The 14,475-nt window shown below is 51.5% G+C and overlaps 1 protein-coding gene across 4 annotated transcripts in view; it reads left to right on the forward strand.

The window, feature by feature from the left end:
• Nucleotides 1–14,475, forward strand: part of STIM1 (stromal interaction molecule 1) — a 142,801-nt gene that overhangs the window by 105,177 nt on the left and 23,149 nt on the right. For 2 of the 4 annotated variants that reach the window (XM_088453870.1, XM_088453871.1), the window contains one exon: nucleotides 3,546–3,936. In XM_088453870.1, coding sequence (XP_088309996.1) covers nucleotides 3,546–3,936 — 391 coding nt within the window. The remainder of the gene's footprint in view (nucleotides 1–3,545; nucleotides 3,937–14,475) is intronic. The other 2 variants (XM_088453872.1, XM_088453873.1) reach the window with 1 other exon arrangement.

Below are 14,475 nucleotides of genomic sequence, written 5' to 3' on the forward strand. Positions count from 1 at the left end.
TAACTGCAGACTTTCAGATTGAATTTGAGGATAATTACATCCAAATCAGGTTAACGATGTAGGAATTACAACGGTTTCTATATGTGCCTCCCACTTTTTAAGGGGCCAAAAGTAATGGGACAAACTAAACAATCCTAAATCTAACTTTCACTTTTTAATACTTTGTTGCAAATCCTTTGCAGGCAATTACAGCCTGAAGTCTGGAACGCATAGACATCACCAGATGCTGGGTTTCATCCCTGGTGATGCTCTGCCAGGCCTCTACTGCAAATGTCTTCAGTTCCTGCTTGTTCTTGGGGCATTTTCCCTTCAGTTTTGTCTTCATCAAGTGAAATGCATGCTCAATCGGATTCAGGTCAGGGGATTGACTTGGCCATTGCATAACATTCCACTTTTTAGCCTTAAAAAACTCTTTGGTTGCTTTTGCAGTTTGCTTCGGATCATTGTCCATCTGCACTGTGAAGCGCCGTCCAATGAGTTCTGAAGCATTTGACTGAATATGAGCATATAATATTGCCCGAAACACTTCAGAATTCATTCTGCTGCTTTTGTCAGCAGTCACATCATCAATAAATACAAGGGAACCAGTTCCATTGGCAGCCATACATGCCCACACCATGACACTACCACCACCATGCTTCACTGATGAGGTGGTATGTTTTGGATCATGAACAGTTCCTTTCCTTCTCCATACTCTTCTCTTCCCATCACTCTGGTAGAAGTTGATCTTTGTCTTATTTGTCCATAGGATGTTGTTCCAGAACTGTAATGGCTTTTTTAGATGTTGTTTGGCAAACTCTAATCTGGTCTTCCTGTTTTTGAGGCTCACCAATGGTTTACATCTTGTGGTGAACCCTCTATATTCACTCTTGTGAAGTCTTCTCTTGATTGTTGACTTTGACACATATACACCTACCTCCTGGAGAGTGTTCTTGATTTGGCCAACTGTTGTGAAGGGGTTTTTCTTCACCAGGGAAATAATTATACTGTCATCCACCACAGTTGTTTTCCGTGGTCTTCCGAGTCTTTTGGTGTTGCTGAGCTCTACGGTGCGTTCTTTCTTTTTAAGAATGTTCCAAACAGTTGATTTGGCCACCTAATGTTTTTGCTATCTCTCTGATGGGTTTGTTTTGATTTTTCAGCCTAATGATGGCTTGCTTCACTGATAGTGACAGCTCTTTGGATCTCATATTGAGAGTCGACAGCAACTGATTCCATATTCAAATGTCACACCTAGAATCAACTCCAGACCTTTTACCTGCTTAATTGATAATGAAATAACGAGGGAATAGCCCACACCTGTCCATGAAATAGCTTTTGAGTTGATAGTCCCATTACTTTTGGCCCCTTAAAAAGTGGGAGGCACATATAGAAACCGTTGTAATTCCTACACCGTTCACCTGATTTGGATGTTATTACCCTCAAATTAAATCTGAAAGTCTGCAGGTAAAGCACATCTTGTTTGTTTCATTTCAAAGCCATTGTGGTGGTGAATAGAGGCCAAAATATGAAAATTCTGTCAATGTCCCAATATTTATGCACCCGACTATATATACATACATACATACATACATACATACATACAGTGGGGCAAAAAAGTATTTGGACAGCCACCGATTATGGAAGTTGTTGCCCTTTAAAAGATGAGAGAGGTCTGTAATTTCCATCATAGGTACACTTTAACTGTGAGAGACAGAATCAGAACAAAAAATTCCGGAAATCACATTGTATGATTTTTAAACAATTTATTTGTATATTCTTTCAGGAAAAAAAATATTTGGACAATCACAAAGTTAAACTCGATACTTTGTAAAGTAACCTTGGTTGGCAATTACAGAGGTCAAACGTTTCCTGTAGTTCCTGACCAGGTTTGCACTCACTGCAGCAGGTATTTTGGCCCACTCTTCAATGCAGATCTTCTCTAGATGTGTCATGTTTTGGGGATGTCGCCGGGTAACACGGACTTTCAACTTCCTCCACAGATTTTCTATTGGGTTGAGGTCTGGAGACTGGCTAGGCCAATCCAGGACCTTGAAATGCTTCTTACGGAGCCACTCCTTAGTTGCCCGGGCGGTGTGTTTGGGGACATTGTCATGCTGGAAGACCCAGCCACGTTGCATCTTCAATGCTCTTACTAAGGGAAGGAGGTTTTTCCCCAAAATGTCACGATACATGGCCCCATTCATCCTCTCTGTGAGATGGATCAGTCGTCCTGTCCTCTTTGCAGAAAAGCATCCCCAAAGCATGATGCTTCCACCCCCATGCTTCACAGTGGGTATGGTGTTTTTGGGATGCCACTCATCATTCTTCTCCCTCCAAATACCAAAAAGTTCTATTTCGGTCTCATCTGACCACATGACATTCTCCCAATCCTCCTCTGGATCATCCAGATGGTCACGGGCAAATTTTAGACGGGCCTGGACATGTGCTGGCTTAAGCAGGGGGATCTTTCGGGCGCTGCAGGATTTGAATCTATGATGACGTAGTGTGCTACTAATGGTAACCTTTGTGACTATGGTCCCTGCTCTCTTGAGGTCATTGACCAGGTCCCCCCGTGTAGTTCTGGGTTGATCCCTCACCGTTCTCAAGATCCTTGATACCCCACGAGGAGAGATCTTGCATGGAGCCCCTGCTCGAGGGACATTCAGTGATCTTGTATTTCTTCCATTTTTTTAATAATTGCGCCAACAGTTGATCTCTTCCAACAAGCTGCTGGCCTATTGTCGAGTAGCTCATCCCAGCCTTGTGCAGGTCTACAATTTTGTCCCTGGTGTCCTTAGACAGCTCTCTGGTCTTGGCCATGGTGGAGAGGTTGCAGTCTGACTGTTTGAGGGTGTGGACAGGTGTCTTTTATACAGGTAACCTGTTCAAACAGGCGCCATTAATACAGGTAACGAGTGGAGGATAGATGAGCTTCCTAAAGAAGAAGTAACAGGTGTGTGAAAGCCAGAATTCTTGCTGGTTGGTAGGTGTCCAAATATTTATTTTCCGCAAGAATATACAAATAAATTGTTTAAAAATCATACAATGTGATTTCCGGAATTTTTTGTTCTGATTCTGTCTCTCACAGTTATAGTGTACCCATGCTGGGAATTACTGACCCCTCTCATCTTTTACAGTGCAACAATTTGCTCAATCGGTAGCTGGCCAAATACTCTTTTGCCCCACTGTACATACATACATCATACATAGAGGAGCCGCTGGACAGGTTATAAACATACATCGCCCCCTCTTACAGTGAGCAGCTCCTCCGTCTGATTTCCCCCAGTCAGAGCGAATCATGGAGGGTAAATGACCGATCACATTAAGCTGGACCCTGACTCAATCTCGATCAGTCCTGGCCACACTAACTGCTCTCCCTTCCCCAACCCTCCTGCTGCCCAGACATCTTCCAGGGCTCTGCGTCTGGACTGTGATCCTTTGCCTAACGTTCTGTTCCAGCATGTTCACCCCTCGCACGTCTGCTGTTTGTGCATGTCGGGAATGTATTATGTCACATACACGGCTTCCATCCAGCTCATTGTATTCTCTCTTCTTTCCCCCAGCACCCAGCCTGAGCTCTCTCCGTCAGAGGCACACGGACTCGCCGCACCCCGCGCTGGGATCACAGAGGTTGGTAGAGGGCTATGCAATAACCCAAAGTGAGACCAGCCCACCAGTCCCTTATCGGCCCAGCAAAGTTTCTCTCCACCGAATGCGCAGCCTCTCTCACGGACAGTCTTTCAGCTCCGAGCATTATCCTTCCAGCTCATCTTCCAGTGCATCCTCCACATGTCCTCCCTTTTCCTCCCCGCCACCACCAAATCCTGCTGGGTCACTGCCCCATCCTGTCTACTATCACCACTCCACTACTTACTATCTGCAGATGGACTCTCTTCCTGACCTGCCCCCGCCAGACGTCACCTCCGGGATTCCCTGTCGCTCTCCCAGTGTTGGGTATTTCTGCATGAGCCTGTCTTTGCTTCTCCACCTGCTGTGATAGTCTGAGCACAGCAGCTCTCGGAGTGATGTGGTGGGTTGGTGTGTTTCTCAGGGTAACTGCATGCCGCTCTGCTTTCATGTTCTTCTGTCCTAATCTTCAGTCTCAAGGTGGAGGCTTAGTGCTGCTCTCCTGTGTCCTAATGTTCCTGCTCAGGGTGGAGGCTTAGTGCTGCTCTCCTGTGTCCTAACGTTCCGTCTCAGGGTGGAGGCTTAGTGCTGCTCTCCTGTGTCCTAACGTTCCTGCTCAGGGTGGAGGCTTAGTGCTGCTCTCCTGTGTCCTAATGTTCCTGCTCAGGGTGGAGGCTTAGTGCTGCTCTCCCGTGTCCTAATGTTCCGTCTCAGGGTGGAGGCTTAGTGCTGCTCTCCTGTGTCCTAACGTTCCTGCTCAGGGTGGAGGCTTAGTGCTGCTCTCCTGTGTCCTAATGTTCCTGCTCAGGGTATAGGCTTAGTGCTGCTCTCCTGTGTCCTAACATTCCTGCTCAGGGTGGAGGCTTAGTGCTGCTCTCCTGTGTCCTAACATTCCTGCTCAGGACACAGGAGAGCAGCCCTAAGCCTCCACCCTGAGCAGGAACGTTAGGACACGGGAGAGAAGCACTAAGCCTCCACCCTGAGCAGGAACGTTAGGACACAGGAGAGCAGCACTAAGCCTCCACCCTGAGCAGGAACGTTAGGACACGGGAGAGCAGCACTAAGCCTCCACCCTGAGCAGGAACGTTAGGACACAGGAGAGCAGCACTAAGCCTCCACCCTGAGCAGGAACGTAAGGACACAGGAGAGCAGCCCTAAGCCTCCACCCTGAGCAGGAACGTTAGGACACGGGAGAGCAGCACTAAGCCTCCACCCTGAGCAGGAACGTAAGGACACAGGAGAGCAGCACTAAGCCTCCACCCTAACATTCCTGCTCAGGATGGAGCCATGGTGGTCTTATGTTAGGGCATAGTGCATATGGTACAGTTCCGTTAACAGCCAGAATCCACTGCTGGGCAGAGTGTGACCTGCTATGAAATTTCCCTCCTCTGTATATACCATACCGCGCACAGTGACTAAGCTATTTCTACGTTATTTCGCTTGCTCATCAATCTGCTGTCTACTTCCTTAGCTCAGGCCTCTGAGTATAGTGCTGGAATGTAATATATCCTACAGTAACACTAGTACACCTGGTATTTATACAGAGATACTGTGTGTGTGTAACGGTTGCAGTGTGATGGGGAACACGGGAGAGATACTGTGTGTGTGTGTAATGGCAGCAGTGTGATGGAGAACACGGGGAGAGATACTGTGTGTGTGTAATGGCAGCAGTGTGATGGGGAACACGGGGAGAGATACTGTGTGTATAATGGCAGCAGTGTGATGGGGAACACGGGGAGAGATACTGTGTGTGTGTAATGGCAGCAGTGTGATGGGGAATACGGGGAGAGATACTGTGTGTGTGTGTAATGGCAGCAGTGTGATGGGGAATACGGGGAGAGATACTGTGTGTGTGTAATGGCAGCAGTGTGATAGGGAACACAGGGAGAGATACTGTGTGTGTGTAATGGCAGCAGTGTGATGGGGAACACTGGGAGAGATACTGTGCGTGTGTATGTAATGGCAGCAGTGTGATGGGGAACACGGGGAGAGATACTGTGTGTGTGTAATGGCAGCAGTGTGATAGGGAACACGGGGAGAGATACTGTGTGTGTGTATAATGGCAGCAGTGTGATGGGGAACACGGGGAGAGATACTGTGTGTGTGTAATGGCAGCAGTGTGATGGGGAATACGGGGAGAGATACTGTGTGTGTGTGTAATGGCAGCAGTGTGATGGGGAATACGGGGAGAGATACTGTGTGTGTGTAATGGCAGCAGTGTGATAGGGAACACAGGGAGAGATACTGTGTGTGTGTAATGGCAGCAGTGTGATGGGGAACACTGGGAGAGATACTGTGCGTGTGTATGTAATGGCAGCAGTGTGATGGGGAACACGGGGAGAGATACTGTGTGTGTGTAATGGCAGCAGTGTGATAGGGAACACGGGGAGAGATACTGTGTGTGTGTATAATGGCAGCAGTGTGATGGGGAACACGGGGAGAGATACTGTGTGTGTAATGGCAGCAGTGTGATGGGGAACACGGGGAGAGATACTGTGTGTGTGTAATGGCAGCATTGTGATGGGGAACACGGGGAGATATACTGTGTGTGTGTAATGGCAGCAGTGTGATGGGGAATACGGGGAGAGATACTGTGTATGTGTAATGGCAGCAGTGTGATAGGGAACACGGGGAGAGATACTGTGTGTGTGTAATGGCAGCAGTGTGATAGGGAACACGGGGAGAGATACTGTGTGTGTGTAATGGCAGCAGTGTGATAGGGAACACGGGGAGAGATACTGTGTGTGTGTAATGGCAGCAGTGTGATAGGGAACACGGGGAGAGATACTGTGTGTGTGTAATGGCAGCAGTGTGATAGGGAACACGGGGAGAGATACTGTGTGTGTGTATAATGGCAGCAGTGTGATGGGGAACACGGGGAGAGATACTGTGTGTGTGTGTATAATGGCAGCAGTGTGATGGGGAACACGGGAGAGATACTGTGTGTGTGTGTAATGGCAGCAGTGTGATGGGGAACACGGGGAGAGATACTGTGTGTGTGTAATGGCAGCAGTGTGATGGGTAACATGGGGAGAGATACTGTGTGTGTAATGACAGCAGTGTGATGGGGAACATGGGGAGAGATACTGTGTGTGTGTATAATGGCAGCAGTGTGATGGGGAACACGGGGAGAGATACTGTGTGTGTGTGTATAATGGCAGCAGTGTGATGGGGAACACGGGAGAGATACTGTGTGTGTGTGTAATGGCAGCAGTGTGATGGGGAACACGGGGAGAGATACTGTGTGTGTGTAATGGCAGCAGTGTGATGGGGAACACGGGGAGAGATACTGTGTGTGTGTAATGGCAGCAGTGTGATGGGGAACACGGGGAGAGATACTGTGTGTGTGTGTAATGGCAGCAGTGTGATGGGGAACACGGGGAGAGATACTGTGTGTGTGTAATGGCAGCAGTGTGATAGGGAACACGGGGAGAGATACTGTGTGTGTGTAATGGCAGCAGTGTGATGGGGAACACGGGGAGAGATACTGTGTGTGTGTAATGGCAGCAGTGTGATAGGGAACACGGGGAGAGATACTGTGTGTGTGTATAATGGCAGCAGTGTGATGGGGAACACGGGGAGAGATACTGTGTGTTTCTACTTCAGGGTCCATAGGGGGTCCACAGGGTTGACCTTGGGGTATAGCTGGATCTGGATCCATGGGCACCACGCAGTTAAAGCTTTAGCTGCTCCCAGGATGCACTTGGGTTCGTCCTCCTCTATACCCCGCCCCCGGCCACAGCACCTCAGTTTGAGTTGGTGCCCGGCCGGAGTCGGGTCACCTGCGCAAGGGGGGCTGCAGGAGCAGCCCCCAAAAGCTTTCTATTTTTATTTAAAAAAAAAAAAAAGAGCCTGTTAGATTTTTATTTTAAAACAGAGGCTCTAGTGTGGCAGCGACGGGCTGTCTATGCAGACGCCCACGCTGCCGCTCTCCTTCCCCGCTGGCGCCGCGACGCCAGTACTGCACTGGGGATCGCGGCTGGAGGCCAGAGTCCGTACTAGCCGGACTCTGGGTCCCTCCCTGGACTGCTGCCGGAGTCGCCGGGGACAAGGTAAGCCGCGAGTCGCCGATTAGCGGCGTCTCGCGGGTTTTGCCTGCAAATGCAGTCCTTTGCCCCCGGTCCTAGGGGACAGAACGGGGGCCGCTAGCGGTGGCGGCGGGCTCCCCCTCTGAGGAGGAATAACCCGTGGGACCACTAGACCACCAGGGATATATGGCAAGCGGGATGCCGGCAAGCCCTGGGGTTAATATGCTAGCCAGGGGAGGAAGCCTTCCCTGTTTAGCGGCTCCTCCCCTCAGCTCAGCGCGCCTTTCAGCACGGAGTCTGGCGTCACTGAGCTGCAGATACTCGGCCACTCCTCCTCTGAGGTCTCCAGCAGCCATTTTCTCACAGTGGCAGCGCAGATCTTCAGGGAGCACGTGGACCGGTCCCCCTGTGTACCTCTCCCCTGATTAAGGACAGCGTACACAGCACTATAGCCCTCCCAGACACTGAATCTGGGAGGTTGATTGTAGTGTAAAGGTGCAGTGAGTATATCTTCCTGCATGGTATGTGACTTTTGCTAGTGCTGCCTGTCTGTGCTTATTTTCCGCTTACTGTCAGCTTATACCTATCCCTTTACTTCTCCTACAAGCCCTACAGGTGTGTGGGGGAGGGGCGTTTCTACTGACCTCACTTATATAGATCACGTATTTGTGAGGTCCGTCACATACAGTTGTGTGCTACACAGTGCCGTATTGTGGGCTGTTGTTTAGCACACCGGTGAGTGCGTTTTCTTCTGCCCTGTTGCCAGATATATTTTTTGACTATATAATATATTCTGTCATGTCAGACGAGGAGGTTGAGCGCTCAGTGGCTCCGGTGTTGGCCTCCTGCGGACGCTGTTCTGCAGGAGTAGATAGGGAGGATTTGTCACAGGATGGCCTGTGTAGTCGATGCCAGGTGGCTCCTGGCCCATCCAGACCTTCTCTGGCGCAGGAACCACCGTGGGCGATGTTTTCTCAAGTGCTGGTGTCTATTGCGGACCGTCTGTCGGTCCCGACTGCTCTCCCTACTAGGGCGTTGCCCCAGCCGACCATCCCCCATTCCCCGGGTGTCCCGCAGTTATTGCGGAGTCCTCCTGGGTCTCAGTCGGTGGGTCCCTATGCGGGGTTGCCTATGTATATACAGGCTTCCCCTGTGCCGCAGCAGCCTGTGGTACCTTTTCAGGCCCCTATGGTGACTCCTCCACCCTGGGTGGATGTGCTCTCCAACTCCGTGCAAAATTTGGCGGCCGCTTCCTCGGCTTTTCAGTCAATGTTGCAGACTGACGTGCCTTCTAGGATTTCAAAACGCCCACTCATGACACGGGCTGCTCAGGTATCGGACTCAGAGGGTTCCTCAGATGATGGGGAGGTCCCTGATGACACTGACTCGGACGCCTCGGTCCAGGAAATGGATACCAAGTCGTCCATTAATGTGCGAGCACTAGTTAGGAACCGGTGCCTCATCCTCTATAAGAAGAATAGCTCGCACCGCCCTAAGTCGAAGTTTCCTAGTTTCAAAAAAACTAAGGTGGCTTCTGCGGTGTTTCCCCTGTCGGATCAGTTGACTGATCATATGGCGGTAGCTTGGCAGGCGCCCAGTAAGAGATTCCTTCCTCAGAAGCGGTTGGCTTCTAATTACCCCTTCCCTGAGGCACATTGTAAAAAATGGGAAACTCCACCGGCGGTGGATTCCCATGTCACCCGTTTAACTCGGGGCGCCACCTTACCATTACCGTCGATATCCTCGCTGAAGGATCCCACGGACAGGAAAGTTGAGACTTGCTTAAAGTCTATTTACTCCCTCTCCGGGGCGGTGGCCCGACCGTCCATGGCCATCTCCTGGGTGGCCAAGGCCATTGAGGGGTGGGCCAATGCATTTGAAGATACCTTCCCGGATGACGCTCCGGATGTCCAGCGGGCGTTGTTGGGACAAATGAGGGACGCTGCTTCTTACATTGGAGAAGCTTCTTTAGATGCTAGTCTGCTGACCTCGCGGGTATCGGCTGCAGCGGTGTCTGCCCGCCGATCCTTATGGTTGCGGTCCTGGAGAGCGGACTCTGATTCAAAGAAAGGTCTGGAGGCCTTACCTTTCAATGGGGAATTACTATTTGGTCCGGACTTGGACAAAATAGTGGACACCCTGGCTAAATCCAAGTCGGCCTTCCTCCCTTCGGCGGCACTGCCTGCTAAGGTTCGGAGTTCTGCTTTTCGTTCCTTTCGGGTTCAGGGTAAGGCGAAAGGTCAGTCCTTCCCGAGACAGTCTGCGAGTAAGACGGCCTCTAAACCCAAGAAGCAAGCCTGGAGTGCTCGGCGCCCTTCTTCCAAGCAGGAAGATAAACCTGCGGCCTGATGGGACGGGCCTCCCTCTGGGGGACCTCAGAGTGGGAGGCCGACTTCTTCTATTTGCCCAGTGCTGGCACAATACCACCACGGATGCCTGGGTTCGAGAAGTGGTCTCCCAGGGGTACGCCCTGTCTTTTCGGCACAGACCACCCCACCAGTTTTTCTGCACAAGTCCTTCTCAGGACAAGACCAAGGCGTTACAGGTTCAGGAGGCTATAGAGCCCTTGCTGAAAGCAGGGGTCATTGTTCCCGTTCCTCTATCACAACGACGGACGGGGTATTATTCGTCTCTGTTTCTGGTGCAGAAACCCAATGGTTCTCATCGCCCTATCCTCAACTTAAAGTCTCTGAACAAATTCCTCAGAGTTCCCAAGTTCAGGATGGAAACGTTACGTTCCATCATTCTGGGGATGGAACCGGGGGATTACATGGTGTCCCTGGACATCCAGGACGCCTACCTCCATGTTCCGATAGCATCTTCACACCAGCGGTATCTGAGGTTCGCTATCCTTCAACACCACTATCAGTTCCGGGCGTTACCCTTTGGTCTCTCCACGGCACCGAGGGTGTTCACGAAGATTATGGCGGTCATGGCCGCACATCTTCGGAACCAGAATGTACGGCTGCTGCCCTACCTGGACGACCTCCTGTTGCTGGCGAGCTCCCCGGAGGTACTGCTTCAACATCTCCACCTGACGATCGCTTGCCTGCAAGCACACGGGTGGTTGATAAATTGGAAAAAGTCCTCCCTGATTCCATCACAGCGGATGGTTCATTTGGGAGCCCTGCTGGATTCGCGTCAGCAAAGGATCTTCCTGACTCCGGAGAAGGTCGCCTCCCTACAGCTGCGGATACGCAGTTGCCTGAGCCGTTGCCGCCTGTCGGTCCATTCGGCTATGAGAGTTCTGGGGTCCATGGTGTCGACATTCGACATGGTGGAATTTGCCCAGTTCCATTCCCGGCCCCTGCAGGGGCTGATTCTATCAGAATGGAACGGGTTACCTCACCGGATCCGCTCTCAGGTGCTGGTGTTGTCTCCGGACGTTCGGCTATCTTTGGCTTGGTGGCTTCAGACAGCTCATCTGGTCGAGGGGCGCCCATTTTGGATCCCGGACTGGGTCCTGCTCACGACGGATGCCAGTCTCCGGGGTTGGGGGGCAGTGACCGGCTCTTTGTCGCTTCAGGGTCGTTGGTCAGCGGAAGAAGCACTTCTCCCCATCAACATCATGGAACTGCGGGCAGTATACAGGGCCCTGCAGTCGTCCGGCCCCGCTCTTCACGGAAGGGCGGTACAGGTGCAGTCCGACAACGCCACCACGGTGGCGTATATCAACCACCAAGGCGGAACTCGCAGTCAGGCAGTGATGTCGGAGGTGTCTCGTATCCTGCCTTGGGCGGAGGGTCACATTCCAGCGATCTCGGCGGTCTTCATCCCCGGAGTCCTCAATTGGGAGGCGGACTTCCTCAGCCGTCACGACGTGCATCCCGGGGAATGGTCGCTTCACCCAGAGGTGTTTCAGCTACTCGTGGACAGGTGGGGACTGCCGGAGCTGGACTTGATGGCCTCCCGTCACAATCACAAGTTGCCCGTTTACGGGTCAAGGACAAGAGACGCAGGTGCAAGTCTGGTGGACGTGCTGTCGGTGAAATGGACGTTTCACCTGGCGTATCTGTTTCCTCCGATATCCCTGCTTCCTCGGGTTCTGCGGAAATTCAAGCAGGACGGCGGCATGCTCGTGCTGGTAGCTCCGGCGTGGCCCAGACGTCCTTGGTACTCCGATCTCAGGAGCCTCTCCATCGACGCTCCGTACCTTCTTCCTCAGCGTCGGGACCTGTTGTCTCAGGGGCCCTGCCTTTACCTGGATCTGGGTCGGCTGTCTTTGACGGCGTGGCTCTTGAGACAGCCGTCTTGAGGTCTCGGGGCTTCTCCAGTTCGGTTATTGGTACCATGCTCAGGGCACGCAAGCCTGCTTCAGCACGGATTTATCACAGTGTGGGGCACACTTACTTTCAGTGGTGTGAGTCCAGACATTATGATCCTCAGGTGTTCCGAGTTTCTAGGATCTTGGAATTTCTTCAGTCAGGATTGGATCTCGGCTTACGCCTTGCATCTCTGAAGGTTCATGTGTCCGCCTTGTCCGTGTGGTTTCAACGGCGGATTGCAATACTACCAGACGTTCACACCTTTTTCCAAGGTGTTCTCAGGATCCAGCCTCCCTTTGTGCCTCCTGTGGCTCCTTGGGACTTGGCGGTGGTGCTACGGGTCCTGCAGGGTCCTCCGTTTGAGCCTCTTGAGGCGGTGGAGCTCAAGTGGCTGACATTTAAGACGGTTTTTCTCCTGGCAATTGCTTCGGCCAGGAGGGTGTCTGAATTGGGGGCGCTTTCCTGTCGCCTTCCTTTCCTGATTTTTCACCAGAACAGAGCGGTGCTCCGCACTCGTCCTGAGTTTTTGCCCAAAGTGGTCTCGAAGTTCCATATTGATCAGGAACTTGTTGTGCCAGCTTTTCAGTCCCCTGATCTTTCAGCTGGTGAGACTTCCTTAGATGTGGTCCGGGCGCTTAGAATTTATGTAGACCGGACGGCTTCGGTTAGGAAGTCTGATTCCTTGTTTATCCTCTTTGGTTTTCACAAGAGGGGTTGGCCTGCCAACATACAAACGTTAGCCCGTTGGCTTCGTTCCGTTATTTGTGAGGCTTATGCACAGGAGGGCTTACCTGTGCCAGCCTCTGTTAAGGCTCATTCCACTCGTTCTGTGGGTCCCTCTTGGGCTGCTAGACGTGGCGCTTCTGCTGTTCAGCTTTGTAAGGCGGCCACTTGGTCTTCAATTCAAACGTTTTTGAGGTTCTATGCGTTTGACACCTTTGCCTCTCAGGATGCATCCTTTGGGCGCCGGGTACTCCTTTCAGCACAGGAGCGACCCCGCCCTTAGTTGTACTGCTTTGGGACATCCCCAAGGTCAACCCTGTGGACCCCCTATGGACCCTGAAGTAGAAAACAAGAGATATGGTAAGAACTTACCTTTGTTATCTCTGTTTCTACGAAGTCCATAGGGTCCACAGGGCGCCCGCCCTGACGCACCTGGCTTCAAATGGGCTGTGTGGCTGGTCACCGGTTTTCCGTCTCCCATTTCTGTGAGTATGGTTTCTTGTGTGTTCCAGTCTTCCTTCTCTCTGTTTAGTCTCCTCCTCCGGCCTTGGCTGCTTACCAACTGAGGTGCTGTGGCCGGGGGCAGGGTATAGAGGAGGACGGACCCAAGTGCATCCTGGGAGCAGCTAAAGATTTAACTGCGTGGTGCCCATGGATCCAGATCCAGCTATACCCCAAGGTCAACCCTGTGGACCCTATGGACTTCGTAGAAACAGAGATAACAAAGGTAAGTTCTTACCATATCTCTTGTGGTGTGTGTGTGTGTGTAATGGCAGCAGTGTGATAGGGAACACGGGGAGAGATAATGTGTGTGTGTGTGTGTGTATAATGGCAGCAGTGTGATGGGGAACACGGGGAGAGATACTGTGTGTGTGTAATGGCAGCAGTGTGATAGGGAACACGGGGAGAGATACTGTGTGTGTGTATAATGGCAGCAGTGTGATGGGGAATACGGGGAGAGATACTGTGTATGTGTAATGGCAGCAGTGTGATAGGGAACACGGGGAGAGATACTGTGTGTGTGTAATGGCAGCAGTGTGATAGGGAACACGGGGAGAGATACTGTGTGTGTGTAATGGCAGCAGTGTGATAGGGAACACGGGGAGAGATACTGTGTGTGTGTAATGGCAGCAGTGTGATAGGGAACACGGGGAGAGATACTGTGTGTGTGTAATGGCAGCAGTGTGATAGGGAACACGGGGAGAGATACTGTGTGTGTGTATAATGGCAGCAGTGTGATGGGGAACACGGGGAGAGATACTGTGTGTGTGTGTATAATGGCAGCAGTGTGATGGGGAACACGGGAGAGATACTGTGTGTGTGTGTAATGGCAGCAGTGTGATGGGGAACACGGGGAGAGATACTGTGTGTGTGTAATGGCAGCAGTGTGATGGGTAACATGGGGAGAGATACTGTGTGTGTAATGACAGCAGTGTGATGGGGAACATGGGGAGAGATACTGTGTGTGTGTATAATGGCAGCAGTGTGATGGGGAACACGGGGAGAGATACTGTGTGTGTGTGTATAATGGCAGCAGTGTGATGGGGAACACGGGAGAGATACTGTGTGTGTGTGTAATGGCAGCAGTGTGATGGGGAACACGGGGAGAGATACTGTGTGTGTGTAATGGCAGCAGTGTGATGGGGAACACGGGGAGAGATACTGTGTGTGTGTATAATGGCAGCAGTGTGATGGGGAACACTGGGAGAGATACTGTGTGTGTGTAATGGCAGCAGTGTGATGGGGAATATGGGGAGAGATACTGTGTGTGTGTATAATGGCAGCAGTGTGATGGGGAACACGGGGAGAGATACTGTGTGTGTGTAATGGCAGCAGTGTGATGGGGAACA

This window comes from Taudactylus pleione, unplaced genomic scaffold, assembly GCF_031769625.1.
Source record: "Taudactylus pleione unplaced genomic scaffold, aTauple2 ptg000597l, whole genome shotgun sequence".
Taxonomy (NCBI): domain Eukaryota; kingdom Metazoa; phylum Chordata; class Amphibia; order Anura; family Myobatrachidae; genus Taudactylus; species Taudactylus pleione.